Here is a 15,644-nt window from a genome sequence, read left to right as displayed (position 1 = left end):
CGACGAAACTCATTGTGGGGTGAAAAACTATAGTGTGGTGAAGGAAGATGCCGAGGTATTTTCTAGGATATAAATTAGTGCAAGTGGCACAACAACATCACGCGGGCTGAAAATAATGAATCAGAACATGAACAGCGCCACCACATTTCATATTTAATTGTTGTGAAACACTTACAAACACCATAAACCCAGGTGATCGAAATTTTTGGAGCCTTTCACTAATGCGTCACACATAATCCTATGGTGGTTTTGGGAGGTTAAAATCCACATATCAATCAATCAAAAAAGCGTCATGATTGTGCGTTTGCTTTGCTTTTTAGACGTGGGATTCATCTTAAGCAGCAGCTGCTAACTCAAACTAAAAAATGCGTAAGCTGTCCCACGTAATGGTTCAATCTCGAGTGAAGTATACGGCAACGAATGCCTCGGTGTGCGTGATAACGTGGCGAAAGCGAGATGCCGAGATAGTGCATTAGGCCCGCTGATCAGGCAGACTGGAAACAGAATTGGACTAGTGCAACGAGGTCGCACTCCATCTAACGTTAACTGCAGCAAGTATATCATTTTGATCGCTTGGCGGCGCTGACCTCATTCTAAGCGAGCCGAGGTCACGTGTCGGAGCGTTCGAGTTAGAGGTGCTGCCGGCTGTAGTTTTCTGCATAAATGCCACATCGTCATACTAATTTCCAACAATAATATTGAAGACCTTTATCCTCAGGACATGAAATAACATACTCGCATATCAAGTTCACCATTCCCTCATGTTTTAACGTTTTGCGTCTGGATGACGTCTCTTAGTTTGCCGAACTTTGTGATTTGCTAATATTTTTTGTGTGACCTGTTGCAGCATAGGCACCTTCAACCAATTCGGGTCATGATACGGCCCTGATCACTGCTCTTGTAACACCCCTGAAAAAATGTTTCTTGTCAGTTTTGCAACTAAGCGGTACTTATGTCATTATAGTCATTACATATATACTTGAAAGACGTTGATTATATCAGGTAAATATCGCATACGCCCAAAGCAAAAGTGCATTTCCTTCACTTGTGTTGCACTCGAAAATCTTCGTTAAAAGTACACAAAAGAGATGATGATGATGAACAAACTTTATTTAATTAGCAGAAAGGCCGTCCTCCCCTTTCAGGTGCGAGGGGAGAAGGGAGGACCAAACCTAGACGACGGCCATGATCCCATAGGCCCTGGCGGCCTCTTCGGCCTGCCGTGTTAAGCAGGCTTGTAATTGAGAGTCAGAGCTGAGGAGTGCGGCATGCCATCCACTCCCGTCTGGAAATTCGCCTCTCATGGGGGCCTGTGGGCATGCCCATAAAATGTGGCTTAAGTCCGCCCTGTTGTGCGAAAATTTACACTTGTCCGAATGAAGTGCCGGCACGCAGCCGTTCATTGTTACTGGACTAGGAAACGTGTGGGTCTGAGTAGGCGCCACGCCACCGCCGGTCCTTTGTTCAATGACGATTGTGCGGGAGGATAAATTTTCCTGCTTAGCCTGTAATACTGCGTAATATCTCTGTAAGTGGTCATCCGCTCTCTCATCGTCCTCCCCGTTCGACCAGGGCAATCCAGAGGCTCGGTCTGTAAGTCCTCGAGCTGTCTGGTGTGCAGCCTCATTGCCGGGTAAGGAGGAGTGAGCGGGTGCCCAGACTATATCTATTGTTTGTCGGTCTTTGCATCCAGCCAATATTCTTAAAGCTATTTGGGATATTCGCCCTCATGCAAAGTTTCTCACAGCCGTCTGCGAGTCGCTAACAATTAGTGAAGTCGAGGTGTATGCTATGGCCATTGCAATAGCTGCTTCCTCGGCCTCTTCTGTAAAGCTCATTCTCACAGAGCCGCTGACCTTATGATTTTCTATGTAGTCCACTACTGCCATAGTCATGTTGTCATTTCCTTTGTATTTGGCCGCGTCTACGTATGTTGTGTCCGGTAAATCTTATACGTTGTTATGTATATTGTTTGCTCTTTCAGCTCTCCTTGCTTTGTGATATTCGGGGTGCATGTTTTTTTTTGGAATCGGTAAGCATTTCCTGATTTCATACGGGATATTTTTTTGGCGCCAAATTGATTTGCGTAGTTTATACCCAGTTCCTCTAGTATGGCTCTACCTGTTTTACTATGTGTTAGTCTTTCATATTTCGCAATTCTTTGAGCTTCTATAAGCTCTTCTGATGTGTTGTGAAGCCCTAATTGAAGTAATTTATCATTAAAGGTAGTTATTGGAAGTCCGATCACCTGTTTGAAAACTCATCTAATGATACTGTCAATCTTTTTTCTCTCGGCCACTTGCAGCCTGAGGTACGGAATCACATATACAATACAACTGATGACAAAAGCTTGTACCGGTCTTATCATATTATTTTCCTTCATACCATAGTGCTGGTTTGCAATTCGTTTAAGTAGACGCATAATTTGCTGCGCACTGGAATTTTTTTCAGTCTGGTAGGGAGACCTATCATGGCCCCGTTAAAAAGAAAGGGGGGTAGAACTGAGCCTTGCGGCGTCCCTCTTCTGCCCAGACTAAACTCTTGGGATTCTGCTTCGCCTAGTATTATTCTTGCAGTCCGGTCAGTTAAAAAGTCTTTTATATAATCGTATACTCTTTTTCCTACCCCTAACGCTTGAAGATTGGCAAGTATAGCTTTATGTGATGTATTATCGAATGCCTTTTTAAGGTCTATACCAACTATGACCTTTGTGTCGTGTGTATTGAGACCCGAATCAATTATTTGGTGTTTATTTTTAAGCATAATGTCCTGTGTAGGCAGTTTCGCTCTGAAGCCTACCATCGTATGAGGAAAGAGCTCATTGTCTTCCATATAATTTGACAGGCGAGTTAGGATGACATGCTCTAATAACTTTCCTATGCAGGATGTCAGGGAAATAGGCCTAAGATTATCAAGATCTAGTTTCTTGCCTGGCTTGGGAATCATTATGATTGTTGCCGTTTTCCATTGCTTGGGTATCTTGCCCTTTTCCCAACACTCGTTCATATATTCGGTGAGGGCTGTGTTAGATTTGTCGTCTAAATTTCGGAGCGTTTTATTCGTGATCCCATCGGGGCCCGGGGCGGATGTTGTGCTCAATTTCATTAGTTCCGATCGTACCTCGGCCTCTAATATGGGTCGGTCTAGGGAATCATTTTCCTCACCACTGTACGAGCTTAATTGCTCTTTGGTTGTATCCCCAATGTATCTCTGTCTGATTTCTTCAATCAGCTCTTCCTCCGTGCCTTTGTATATACGGACAAGTCTAATGAAGTTTTGTTGTTGTGCTGTCTTGCTCGCTTCCGAGTCTATCAGACATCTTAACAGGTTCCATGTTTTACAGAGACATTGGTTTTTCCATCGCATCACATTTTCCTCCCATTGTTGTCTGCATAGTTGCTCCGCGTACTTCTCAATATCTTTACTGAGAGTGGTTATCCTTTTTCTAAGGCGTTTGTTGTGTTTTTGTGTTTTCCACCGTTTTTCTGGGCTCTTTTTTGCCTCCCACATATGTAGGAGCTTACTGTCTGTGCTTTCTAGTCCTTCTGTTTTTGGTATGGTCTAAGTTGCCTTTTGAATATTTTGCTTAAGGTTCCCTAGCCACTCATCTAAGTCTTCAATGACATCGCATGCTTTGTTCTTTCTGATTTTTCTAAATCCATCCCATTCAACCATCCTTAATTCTTTGCCTCCTCTTATACGCGGACCTGCCTTAAACGTGGTCTCAATTATATAGTGGTCACTGCCCATATTTTCTCTTGTCTTTAAAGCATTAAGGTTCGATGATATTCTTAGTAAACGTGAGGTCAGGAGACGTGTCTTTGGATACGCTGTTTCCAATTCTAGTTGTGAAAAGAGGTCGGTTAATAACGTAAGGCCCTCCTGTTGAGCGTCGATCCAGAGAGTTCTACCTTTGATGTTTCTTTGTCATAACCCCATGCCGCATGCAACGCGTTGAAATCTCCTACTATAACCAATGCTTGCTTTTTAGTAATGCTGATCATTTTTCTAAAAAGTGACCTAAATTTGGTTTTTTGTCTAGGGCTGTTATAGACATTTAATATGAATAGACTTTGACCCCTCTTTTGCGATGGAACTAACTCAACAAGAACAGATCGACATCGCAGATTTCTGTATCATGTTCTATCACCATGAGATTTCTTCGCACGAGGGTTGTTACGGATGTTTTTCATCAGGGGCACCATGGGATTTGTAGTTCGACAATTTAGCCATTCCTCCAGTTACCTGCAAGGCGATGACGTCTGGTGCCTCTTTTCTATTGAGAAACTGTTGTAAGTTAACCCGTTTCCGGCGATACCCACGACAGTTCCACTGCCAAATTTCATACTGATTACGTCGTGCCATGTCTAGGAACAATCCCTTCCCCTGCAATTTAGATTACTTCGGTCGTAGTTGGCCGGTTGTAGGGTTTAAGGTAGTTTTAACCAGGCCTGCTCCTACAGACCTCAAATCTGTTTGCGTGTTCTCCACCAGCGTTAGTCTATTTTCTATGCTATGTATTCTTTGTTTTATTTCTACGAGCTGCAGCTGCAATCCTGCGAATTGTTGTTGCATTACCTTAGTAAGTTCTCCGAGCATATTCTCGACTTTCTTTTCGAGGGGCTTTGAGAGGTCTTCATTTTCTACAGGAGATATTTCCTCTGCTCTTCGTTTTGTTGCATGCACTCCTAACTCCTGTGAGGAGTCATAATTCGACTACACGTTGCTATGGAGCTAGTTGACTCGCGCAGCTGATTTTGCCTGAGTTTAGCGTTCTGTTCCTTTAGGTGTTATATTTCGTCCCTCTGTTTCACGTTTTTAAGGGTGAGTTGCTCTAGCATTTTCTTAATATGGTTTAGCTTTTGACCTAGGGTGGATCCTTCTGCCACAACCTCAGGCAAGCTCTCAGACCGGAGAGACTCCCCTGATACCTCGCCCACCCAGCTCACCGTTTGTCGACTGCCCCGACCGCCGTCAGGACCCTCGTGGGACTGTCCTTGAGGTGATGTCGTTGCCCTTGTCTTGAATTTGGCCGTGACCTGGATCTGTGTTAACGAGTGGACCTTGATCTGGATGTGGATCTGGGTTCGTGTTGAGTCCCTTCTCTTTCCCTTTCGGCGAGTCGCGAGAAAGAACTAGATTGATTTCTGCGTCGTCCTCCTCTGTCCTGGGCGGCGTTGCCATTCTCCTCCATTGAAATTTCTGGTGAATACTCTTCTCTCCATGCCTGTGTTGCTATAGTGTTCGTCAAAATCTTCATTTCTCTTTGTTCATCGCCTTGTCGTTGTTCCTTTTCCCACCATCTTTTCTTGAAAAGGTACGGGGTCCTAAACCGTTCTTTGCATTTTTTGTCCCCTGTAAGATGACCTTTCCCTCAAAAGCTGCACCTAGGGTCACACTGGTGGTTTTCAGCTGGATTGAGCACCCCACAACCACGACATTTCTCGCTGTCAGGTTGTGGGCCGACATCCGCCCGATGTCCGATTCATCCATAAGTAGTGCATGTTTTATATTGCTTCTTGTATTAGAAGCACCTATATTCGGCACCACGGTAGTATACGAAATACGGCACAAACAACCCTTCGAAAACAATGACCACTGAGTCCATAAGGTACATACGTCGTGCATGAAGAATCGTCGGGTTCCTCTGATTTACCAAGCTTTTTTCTGTGTCTTCTTGATTATCATACTTCGGCATTTCGTGGATAACGCCTTTGGATGTGTTTTCTGGTGCTGTTACATAAGCGGTTGTAGTGTAGCTCTTGTCATCGATCATAATTTCCTTGATGTTGCTGTATTCCTTCGCATTGGCCAGACTAGGTGTGCTCATGATCATGATATTTCGTCGCATGTTCATTCTGAGGGTATCTTCCCCAGCAACGCTGTTGTAGGAATTTAAAAGAAGTGTCACGGCTCAAAAAAAGTAGGCCCACCTGGTATATCCTGGCATCAGATGAATCGGGTGATCGTCTGGCGACAACTGTGATGGTCTTGAATCCCGTGGTTGTCCTTATTCAGCCGCGAAAATGAAAAACTGGCAGAGGCAATTCGAGAGGCGTACGAGTGGCTCCGCCCCCTAGCGCCAGACCCACAAAAAAGAGAAACTGTTTTTTGCGCATTTTTAAAGTATTATTTCACAATTGCTAAAACGCTGCGCTTGCCACGAGACAGCGCTTGGGAAACGAAAATCCATGCGTAAAGCAAATGCGGCTGAAGAGTGAAGATGCTCTTGAAATTCCCACACCCAATTCTGTGACGTCATAATTTCCTTAACGTCTGCTGGATCGGTTCCTACGTAGGTCTTAATCAGCAAAGATGAACTACGTCGTAACCTGTCGGGGTCATAGACTTCACATACGAAGTTAAAGCAAATATCATTGAGACAATGTCGGCAAAATACGACAAACGCATTATGAAATTCGTGGCGTACGGAGCCAAGATGTCGGCTTCGACGCCACGCAATGGTTCATTGCCGAAATAGGCATACGGCAACGAATGCCGTGGGCGCGGGCGGTAACGTAGCCATGAGCAAAACGGGGCAAAACCGGGAGTACAATTTAAGGCATTCGACCCGCCGGTCAGGTAGACTGGAAATAAAAATTTACTAATGAAACCGACATGCGCTCTATCTATCGTTTGCTGTAGCAACCATATCGTTTTCAACGCTTGATGGCGCTGACCTGAGTTCAAGCGAGCCAAGGCCACGCGTCAGAGCGTTCGAGTTAACATGTTTGAAATGAACTCCCTAATTATCGTCTCTAATAATGAGCATATCACGGTGGCATTAGCGATATTAGACTTCTCTGACTACAACTTATAAATCTAAACTAATCAATTGTTTAAATTTATTGTCTCGTGAAAGAAACATCTAAACAGGAGCTTGAGGCCGTGCGTACTTCATTGTAATTGAGACACTAAAGTGAGACAATCAATTGGTTTAGGTCGAGAAAAAATAATTGCTGAGAATTCTTATGTCAATAATGTTTCTGTTAAGAGTTCTTCATCAGAGCACAAAAATCAAGGCCAAAGTACCATTTTTAAATGCGTCGACGAAATCCGCATGCGTGAAACCACTAATTTCTAGGTGTAATTTTCCTATTTTACCAACACTGGCTCACTGAAATTTTTCGAAACTTCGTATGTTAGTTCTCTGGCCTCATTAGCAGACATTGTGTTTTCTTTTTACATAAGAGGAGGTACGTTAGCCTTGATGAACACCATTAAAATTTATGATGTCACGACGTTTGATGCACAAACGTCGAAGTGTATTCGCCATTGCTATTTACTTTTAGCGCGTCCTCTCGCTTACCCAGCATCTTCTCGCGGCGAGCGCAGTGATATTGAGATTATGAAAGTGTAGTGTTCTAATAAAAGAAAAAGTGTTTTCGGCTTAAGTGTTCCTTTCAAAAATAAGTGCCAGGCGAAAACGAGAAATGAAAACTTCTTGAACAGGTGGACTTGCCACAGCCTTGTCTTAGACAAGTGTCTTGAATAAATATTCAACGTCGCGCCGGAAGAACAACCACACACAGAAAGAAACAAATATAGACACCACGGGTGCTCACTCACAACTGTTTATTTCTTGAGGAAACAGGCTATTATACACCCACTATTCTTCGACACATGTCGAGCCTGAACAGCCCTTCTCTTACATATTCACACTATCGGACACATGCTCTTCAGATAACGTGTTTCCGTCTCATAAAGGTTTAGTGACGTTTCGCTAACACACTTGTTACACCTTTCCTTTATGTAATATGCCTCCAAAATCTCCCGTGGTAACTTGTTTGTACTTCTTCCTGCGCGAAGTTTTGGTGTGCATCCACAAGCTGTAACATGAGCGCTAAGATGCCCACCGTCCTTCTTCTTTACCGTGAGAGCGTGTTTCCTCGCTGGATTATTGAAGCAGCGCCCAGTGTGGCCAACATAGCTATTCTCGTCCCACAGGGGAATTTCATTAACCACTTAAGTGGCGCACTTCAAGAACGGCCCTATCGGACGGGAATAGCTATGTTGGCCACACTGGGCGCTGCGTCAATGAGTAAGGTTGGCGATGTTTTTATTCTCGAGCAGGCTTCACATGGCAGGTCTACGAGAAAGCGGTGCCTGCAACTTAGCATTCAAATTATTATTAATTACTTTGAGTTCTCAAAACACCGCTCCACCTTTGAATGAAGAGTCTATAGCGTTAACACTACTGAGCTCAATATAACCACGTATCTCATTTATTTATACAGAATGCACTGCTGTCTTCGAGCATCGTAGTTCTTAATGTAGTTCGCACACCTTCAACCCTATCTGCAGCTTTAGTTCATTGAGATCAAATGTTCAGCATGATTCGCTCTCGGTCATCGCGTTTGTAAGGAGGTGAAGCACACAATTGTGTCTAGAGGTACGCGTCCCTGCTCCAAGGAATATGTTGTCAAGCACGCACACGTCGTACCATACAGAACGAGATAGATGACTCTATACTTTATATATCCACCACAAAGGTTTGCTAGTGCGTGTTTATTTATGTAGCCTGGTTGGCTAATTAAAGCAGTGTACACATAACACAAAGCTTGTGGCACTTAACGGGACAGACTTTGTGATGCTACGGTTTGTGCCACGTTGGCTATCGCAGTCTGCAGTAGTCTTAACAACTAAAGTGAAGGTAGACCGGAGCTTTAGTAAGCGCTACTTGGTGTCTTGTGATTGCTATGCATACTTCGCGGCATCTTCGCTTCAAATCTAGCTGTTATGTTTATCTATACAACATATTACAACATGCTACAAACAAATAAAGCGTTAAGCAGTGGTGGTATCAACTCCGGAGAGTTGCAAACATTGAGTTGTAGTGAATCGAATTCACTGCATTAGTCTGCAAAGTTTAGATGATAATATGGCAGCAGGTACACATTCAGCTAAAAAAGGGACAGCACAGTGGCGCACAAGACCAATCATCAATTGGTCACACTTAGCAACGAAGTATCGCTACAAATTATCTAAGCCTCCAATTTTCAGGTTCAGTGGTTTGCGCAGAAGCATTCAGTTCTTCGAACTGCACGGCTTGCAATTTCTTCAAAACATTTTCCAACTCACCTTACTTACCAAGAGCTCAAGGGCGCTGAGTAATTGTGATGAAAATGTATATGAAGTGAGCCTTTGTCGGTGAATAAGGCTGGGTAAAAGAGCGGAGTCGCTTTGTATACACGTGCAAGCCACTGCCGCCGAACATGGGAGCGATGGTGGGGAGATCCGAACAATACACAATGAAGACGTTCCCGACCCGGGCGGTGAAAATAGCACGTTCTAAAAATGGTTCATGCTCCCATATGTGTGACGTGGTGACGTGTTGCCATCGTGGAGACTACGTGAGAGGTATTTTTTTCTTCCTGGGCTTAACTTTGACATCTCTCTCTTTTATTTGATTCGATGCTATGTAGGAACTAAAATAAATGACGATGTGCCATGCTTCTGCACAAACGTTTTATGGAGATCTTTGTTTGCTGTCACCTACACTTTTCAAGAAAAAAAAAATATGGTTGCCGTTGAGGAGGCCTTACGGTCGTACGAAGCGTAGTAATTGTTGTCGGTGGACATATTGCTCTTCAGCTTAAAGTGATCCATACCGTGAATGGTACTAAAAAACGACATCTGTTACTTCTGGTCAATGCCTCGGTCGTTTTGTGAATGGCCGGGTGACAATCAATAATTCGTCTGGCATCTTCGTACGATTTTTTCTTCTCAAAATGTTACCGTTTAGGTTACTTACCTTGTCTTCGTAAGGAAAAAAAATAGGCAAAAAGATTGTAGCGGTTGGTTGCTAAAACAAGAATTTGACCTTAGGTACACCGAAGTTGCTGTTAAATAGTATTTAACACAGAAGATAAGTCGCTCCGCCATTCTTTACGTCTGATACTGGGCAAACGCACAAATTTATTGTTGCTAACGTACTGTTCTGACATTCATTGTCCACTGTTCCTGATGCTATTTGTAGGGCACTATTCCCGCATTCACCACCTCATTCAAAGGTAGCTCTAGTCACTGCCTGTTGCGATGTTCTTTCATTCATTCAATCCTACCAATAATTCATGTTTCCAACCGTGCTAGTGATATTGTCAACCTTTATGTATTCATTGCATTCCTTTGTTGCATTCATAAACTGAACAGAGAACAGTACTACAGATACATTAAATATGATGCGCTTCGTGAGCCATCTTTAGTAACATCAGTGCTACTTCTCGATTACTCGTCCTTGGACTGCCCAGTGCGTTTCTTTGTTTAAAGCAGTCTTTTCACAAAAAGAACGGTAGCATAGATGGTTCTTCTCTTACAGGATACATTGTCATGGGGGGACAGTAACTGAAAGGAAAAAAAATGAATATATGTACAAAATGTACATACAGTACACACATTTCTTCCGCCTAAGTTGCAGAGCAGGAGCAGCGCAAGCGCTACATCAAACAGTCACTTTCATCGCTTTAAGGGAGAACCCCTAGCTTGGTTACGCGCACCTACTTTGGGAAATAACAACAAAAAAAGAATATTAACAAGTTGTTACTTTTACCGAAAAGGGCAATGAGAGTGGTAGCAAATGCTTCTCATTATTATCACACCAAGAAATTGTTTGATCAGTACCGAGTAATGACCGTAAATCATCTTTACAACTACCGTTTGACGCTCTCTTACTGCGTGGCAAATTAGAAGAATAACTCATTTTATAATGACCTATCGATGCTATAAAAGAAGTCTCACTGGCACGATACACGTTTCCCAGAAACATGGTCTGTTCCAACGCCGCGTAATAACTATGCTTCTCAATCGATAACTTATACACTGCCGCATCTATTGAATGAATTTTCAGATAACGCTATTGATTATATCGCCTGCCAAATAACCGTTTGCAAAGTGTATTTTTGTCGCCTGACTGTATGATTTCTGAAATTTGATATATGCCGCCCACCAAACAACCGTTTACTAAGCGTATTTTCTACCGCCTGACTATGTTATTTCTAATTGTGTGCGATCCTCATATTGTTATTATTTGTGTTGATGTGCACTTTTGAAAAGAATTTGACCATGAACTGTCTCATCTGAGAGGACGTTTTGATTGTAGGTATCAGCGTTTCTTGGTGGTGTTAATTTTTTGGTATTTTTGTGGGTCATTCGCGATCATCTCCGCGTACAGTACTGCTATTTCTGTTTATTTTGTGCCATTGATGACTCTGTGATTTTTTGGTGTGTTTTCCAAAGCTGTCAATTCAGGGGCGTTCGCCTCGTCAAGCTACTTCTCACACTAGCTTTTTGCGGCCGCTCCATCCTTTTATGAAAAAGGAAAGATAAAGATTGGTTGATTGATGTTGATCATGGCTTTTAACAATATAGCACATTATATCTAAATGGCTGTTCTATTTTCTTAGCTCGCCATGGCTGCTGACTATTTTTATTTCTTCTTGTATGACATGCCCGAGATTCATATACTTGTTCTTCCACTAGATCAGGTAGTGTTCATTTAAATGCTGGGTCCAGGTTGGTTTGTACAGTGACATATTGAAACCATAAAGAAGGCAAAGACGGGGATAGTGAAGATGGCACGCAAGGTACTACTTACAAATAAAATTTTTTGTGACACAAACATTCCATATATGTAGTTTCTTCGCGCATCACATGGACGCTTGTAAACAAACCTTTCAAATTTTTAATAATTTTTCTCACCAACGATTAGAAATATTGTTAAAATGTGCATGTAAAAAGGATGATGAAGTAAAGAAAAACACACACTTGATACCATAGAAAAAAAGTCTCTGGCAGAGTTTATGGCTGTGCCATCAGAGGTAAAATTGACAGCATACAAAAGTCACAGTTTCGCCTCAAGGTTGACGCAATGAATACGATAGCGGGAAATTGGAATGTCACTAGAGGAACAGCAAGAATCTAAACAACCTATTGTGTTCTGCTGACAGCGAAGGAAAGACACACGAAACGAACGCACTGGTATGCACACGACCAGTGCAAAGTTCCACAGTTGTTACTTAAGCTAGTCCTTGCTTTGGCTTTTCTAGGTATTTATTTGTTCCTTTCAAAGACTTGGCCACTGCTTTATCGCAGACTTCACAGTCGAGTGCAGGAGCTAAAGAACTTTCATTAAATAGATAAGCGTGCAAGCGTGGGCGACGACGTCTTATATGTGAAATTTCAAGTGCGAGGCGCGCATTTCAACGCCGTAGAGGACTGAAGTGATTTGAAATTGGGGACCCAAGGAAGTGGCAGCGGCACGTAAGGCCATGGCCCGCCCTGCCTGCTGGCGTCGAATCGGAGGTAAATAATCGTGAGGCTAAAATTACAGCTTCTTGTCTTCCCGTGTCTGATACGCTATCATCCTTGTGATATCTTTTTACTTTAGAGCTATTGTTGTGCGCTGATGTGCGGGGAGGCTGGCTCGGGCTTGTTTATGCATTCGGGTGTGAAATTATAAAGCAGTCAATTGTCAGCGCTTGTGTACAACGTTTTTTTATTTATTTTTTACTTTGTGTCTTAACTTTGCGTTTGCGCTGTATTTTAGGCCTAAAAATTTCGCCGTGAAGTTAAATACGCTGGTATCTTGATACAGCCGTCTGTTTGATCGCTCCTGTGGCTTAATACTAAAACAAATATACGTATTCTCACTAGCTCGTGCCCACCATAAGCAACGGGACGCTCTTCTTTTCCCTGGCGAACTGGCCGCAAGTGATGCTGCTTTGCAAACTCTATATGAAAAAAAAAATCTGGCGTGGGTCGCCAGCCTATTTCAGTGAACTCAATCGTGTGTCGACTCTCTCAGACAAAAATTGACCTGGCAATTTGAGTATGATTGATTCTGGGTGAGTAATGTTTTTGTGAGTATGAGTGCTAGACAACCAGCTTTAGGAATTGTTTCGTGTGAGTGAGTTTAGGTTATTTTCCGAGCCCGAGTGAGTGGAACGCACAAAATATAACTAGTGAGTGGGTCTGCGTAAGTGCCAGTTTTCTTTGCCGACAGATGGCCCTATCTACTCATCTTCAGCATTACTATCAGCCTCACCTGGATTCACATCGATACTGTGTTGGTCAAGGAAGATTATTCCTATGTTTTTCCATCACGATTCTGGCTTGCCCTTTTCCTAACGTTACGGAGGCCGTCAACATATACTGGAAGCATTTCCTTATAGGGACCGGTTCACACTTGCACTTGTGTTCTGATTCGGCCAGGACTCAAGAAAAAGCGTCTTTCTGAGATACATCTCTATATTTTGAACAGAAGCGCCGTCAACCGCAGCGTTCTTGCGGGGCACTGTTCTCACAGTGCTCTTCAAGGGCGTTGCGTTGCACTTCCGTAGTGCTGACGTCGCTATGTTGGCATGTTCTTTTTGAGAAACACTTGCTCTCACTTATGTACCTGGCTGGATACTCCGGACACAACTCCTTGTAGACTACGGCTTGGAGTTGCTTTTCAAAAAGCCGATCCTTTGGCCGTGGTAGCAAGCGGATAGGCGTCGACGGCGGCTTGTGAATGACGAAAACCTCAGCTTTTCAGAGAATGCTCGAGAGTTCTTTACTGAAGCCCGTCACATATGAGATGATGATGCGCTGGGCTGGCTTCTTAGATTCTGCTGTACGTGATGGGGCGACCACGAAGGGAGGAAAGTCGCGTAATGTGTTTCTTTTAGAAGCCTTTCCACGGTTCAGTCGTGGTCCTTTCGAGACATGACGTGACGCTTGATTGAGTAATGCTTCCGTGTCTCCATTCCTAAGTGGCCCGGTGATGAATCTCTCTCTTTTTTTCTGCTTAATATGTGTTTATATTTGTTGCACGTGAAAGAGGCATCGAAAACACCAAAACATTGTTGGCAGTCAGATGACAGGACGCGAAATGCGAAATATTGCCGTCGTATGTTGGCTTCCTGCACACCGAGAAGGTAATGCGTTTGCCATGATGTGCGACTGTAATATCGAGAAAGGTAACGTCTCGTTTCGCTTTAGCTCCACCGCCAACTCTATCACCTGGTCGCCGGAGTTCAGATATATGAAGCTGCTTACGGCTGACATCTTTATGACACAGAATCTATCGTCCACGTACCTCAAAAAGACTTTCAGTCTGTACATAAAGGGGAGTAGTGTCATGTCTTCCATGTTCCACATTGTGAGGTTTGCAGCTGTATCGGAGATCACCACCCCTATTGTGGTCCTGCTGGCTTTTTGTTTATAAGTTCCTGTTGACACAGAAGTATGTTCCCTTGAGGCAATACTCTAGCAGGCGATACAGTTCGTTCGTGCTGAGACATATTCTTTCGCCCTAGAGTGGCTCTTCACTTAAAGCCTCATGTGCGAAGACGGGAAGATTCTTCTACGCCCAACGCAGTCAACCCTTGAGGATGGAACCCAATCAATCACGTAGCGCTCACTACAAGCTTCACTGGAGCCCTTAAATCTCCTAAATCTTCACCTAGCCAAACATATTTTGGGCGAAATGTTTATAATTACGCTTACATTCCACTTTATTGGCACGTATTCGAAAGCAGTGCCTTTCACACAACATTTCAATTTCTGTTGACCAGATGCGCTAATTACGTAAGAAGGCACGTGAACAGCCTTTTTTCTCTATATCTGCCGAGTCTTCCACGGAGGCATACCTTATGTCATCATCTCTTTCAAAAAATGCCCTCTCTGGTTCGCAAACACTTATAGCATGTATTCGAAGGTACTATAGCAAAAGACGCCAAGAAGACTACTGATTACGTGAGAGATCGGTGTTAAAGTGCATTGAAACCAGGACCGAGAAAGCTAGTTCTATGGGCTAATAGGCTCGTGAGCCGACCCACATGAACTTACTCTGACTTTGGTCAATCCGCGATTCTCTGAGCGAGTGCGATAGAATGGCTTTTTTTGGATAATTTGAGTCCAAGCGAGTCCGGTTAAAGAAAGTTTTCGTGAGCCGGAATTGAAATAAGCCGTAAGCGCAAACAATATTTTATAAGCTAGCCTGAATGAGCGAGACATGTTTTGCACACCTATGGTCAATATACCACATACCGCTTAAACACTCACATTTTGCGATTAGAGGTGTTCATGTAACAAATATTTGCACAAAGCTCACCAGCATCGATGCTCAGCGGGTTGTGGTGAACGCGTTCTGCTAATGGCTTCCAGCTAGGCGTGCCGCCTTCATGCGACTGTAAAAGAAGCACAATAATATGCAAATTGCGTGAAAACGTATCAAAGGATATGCAAGTCAAGATTGTATAGTCGATACAAATGATGCATAAGAAATTTAGAAGAGCTTTAGAAGAGCATGAGTTTTCAATCGTGCCTATACAAAGATACTCAGTCCAGACAATACACTTACGCATGCTTATTTTTTGTTAGTTTTAATTTTTTTTATTTAGTAACTACTACATACTACATTGTGGACCTTGCAGAAGAAGCACACATATTTGCCCGTAACATTACACGTATATAGGTATAAGGAAATCTTCTACAAACACTCGTATACATATACAAAGTCAAACGAACGCCACATTATTACAAGAGAATGCACATAACATATTGCAGTAAGGTATATATCAACAAGACCATCTTAGGTTCTACAATGAGGGGCAGAGAATTAGATTCTGAATGGTCCAAGGAAAAATGTAAACTTGTATGAG

The 15,644-nt window shown here is 43.1% G+C and overlaps 1 protein-coding gene across 1 annotated transcript in view; it reads right to left on the bottom strand.

Moving 5' to 3' along the window:
• nau (myogenic-determination protein nautilus) overlaps nt 1-15,644 on the bottom strand; it is a 226,640-nt gene that overhangs the window by 91,086 nt on the left and 119,910 nt on the right. The window contains exon 4 of the mRNA XM_075870747.1: nt 15,095-15,170. Within this exon, the coding sequence (XP_075726862.1) occupies nt 15,095-15,170 (76 nt within the window). The remainder of the gene's footprint in view (nt 1-15,094; nt 15,171-15,644) is intronic.

Source organism: Rhipicephalus microplus, chromosome 8 (assembly GCF_043290135.1).
Source record: "Rhipicephalus microplus isolate Deutch F79 chromosome 8, USDA_Rmic, whole genome shotgun sequence".
NCBI lineage: Eukaryota > Metazoa > Arthropoda > Arachnida > Ixodida > Ixodidae > Rhipicephalus > Rhipicephalus microplus.
This window is presented reverse-complemented; position numbering and strand designations above follow the sequence as displayed.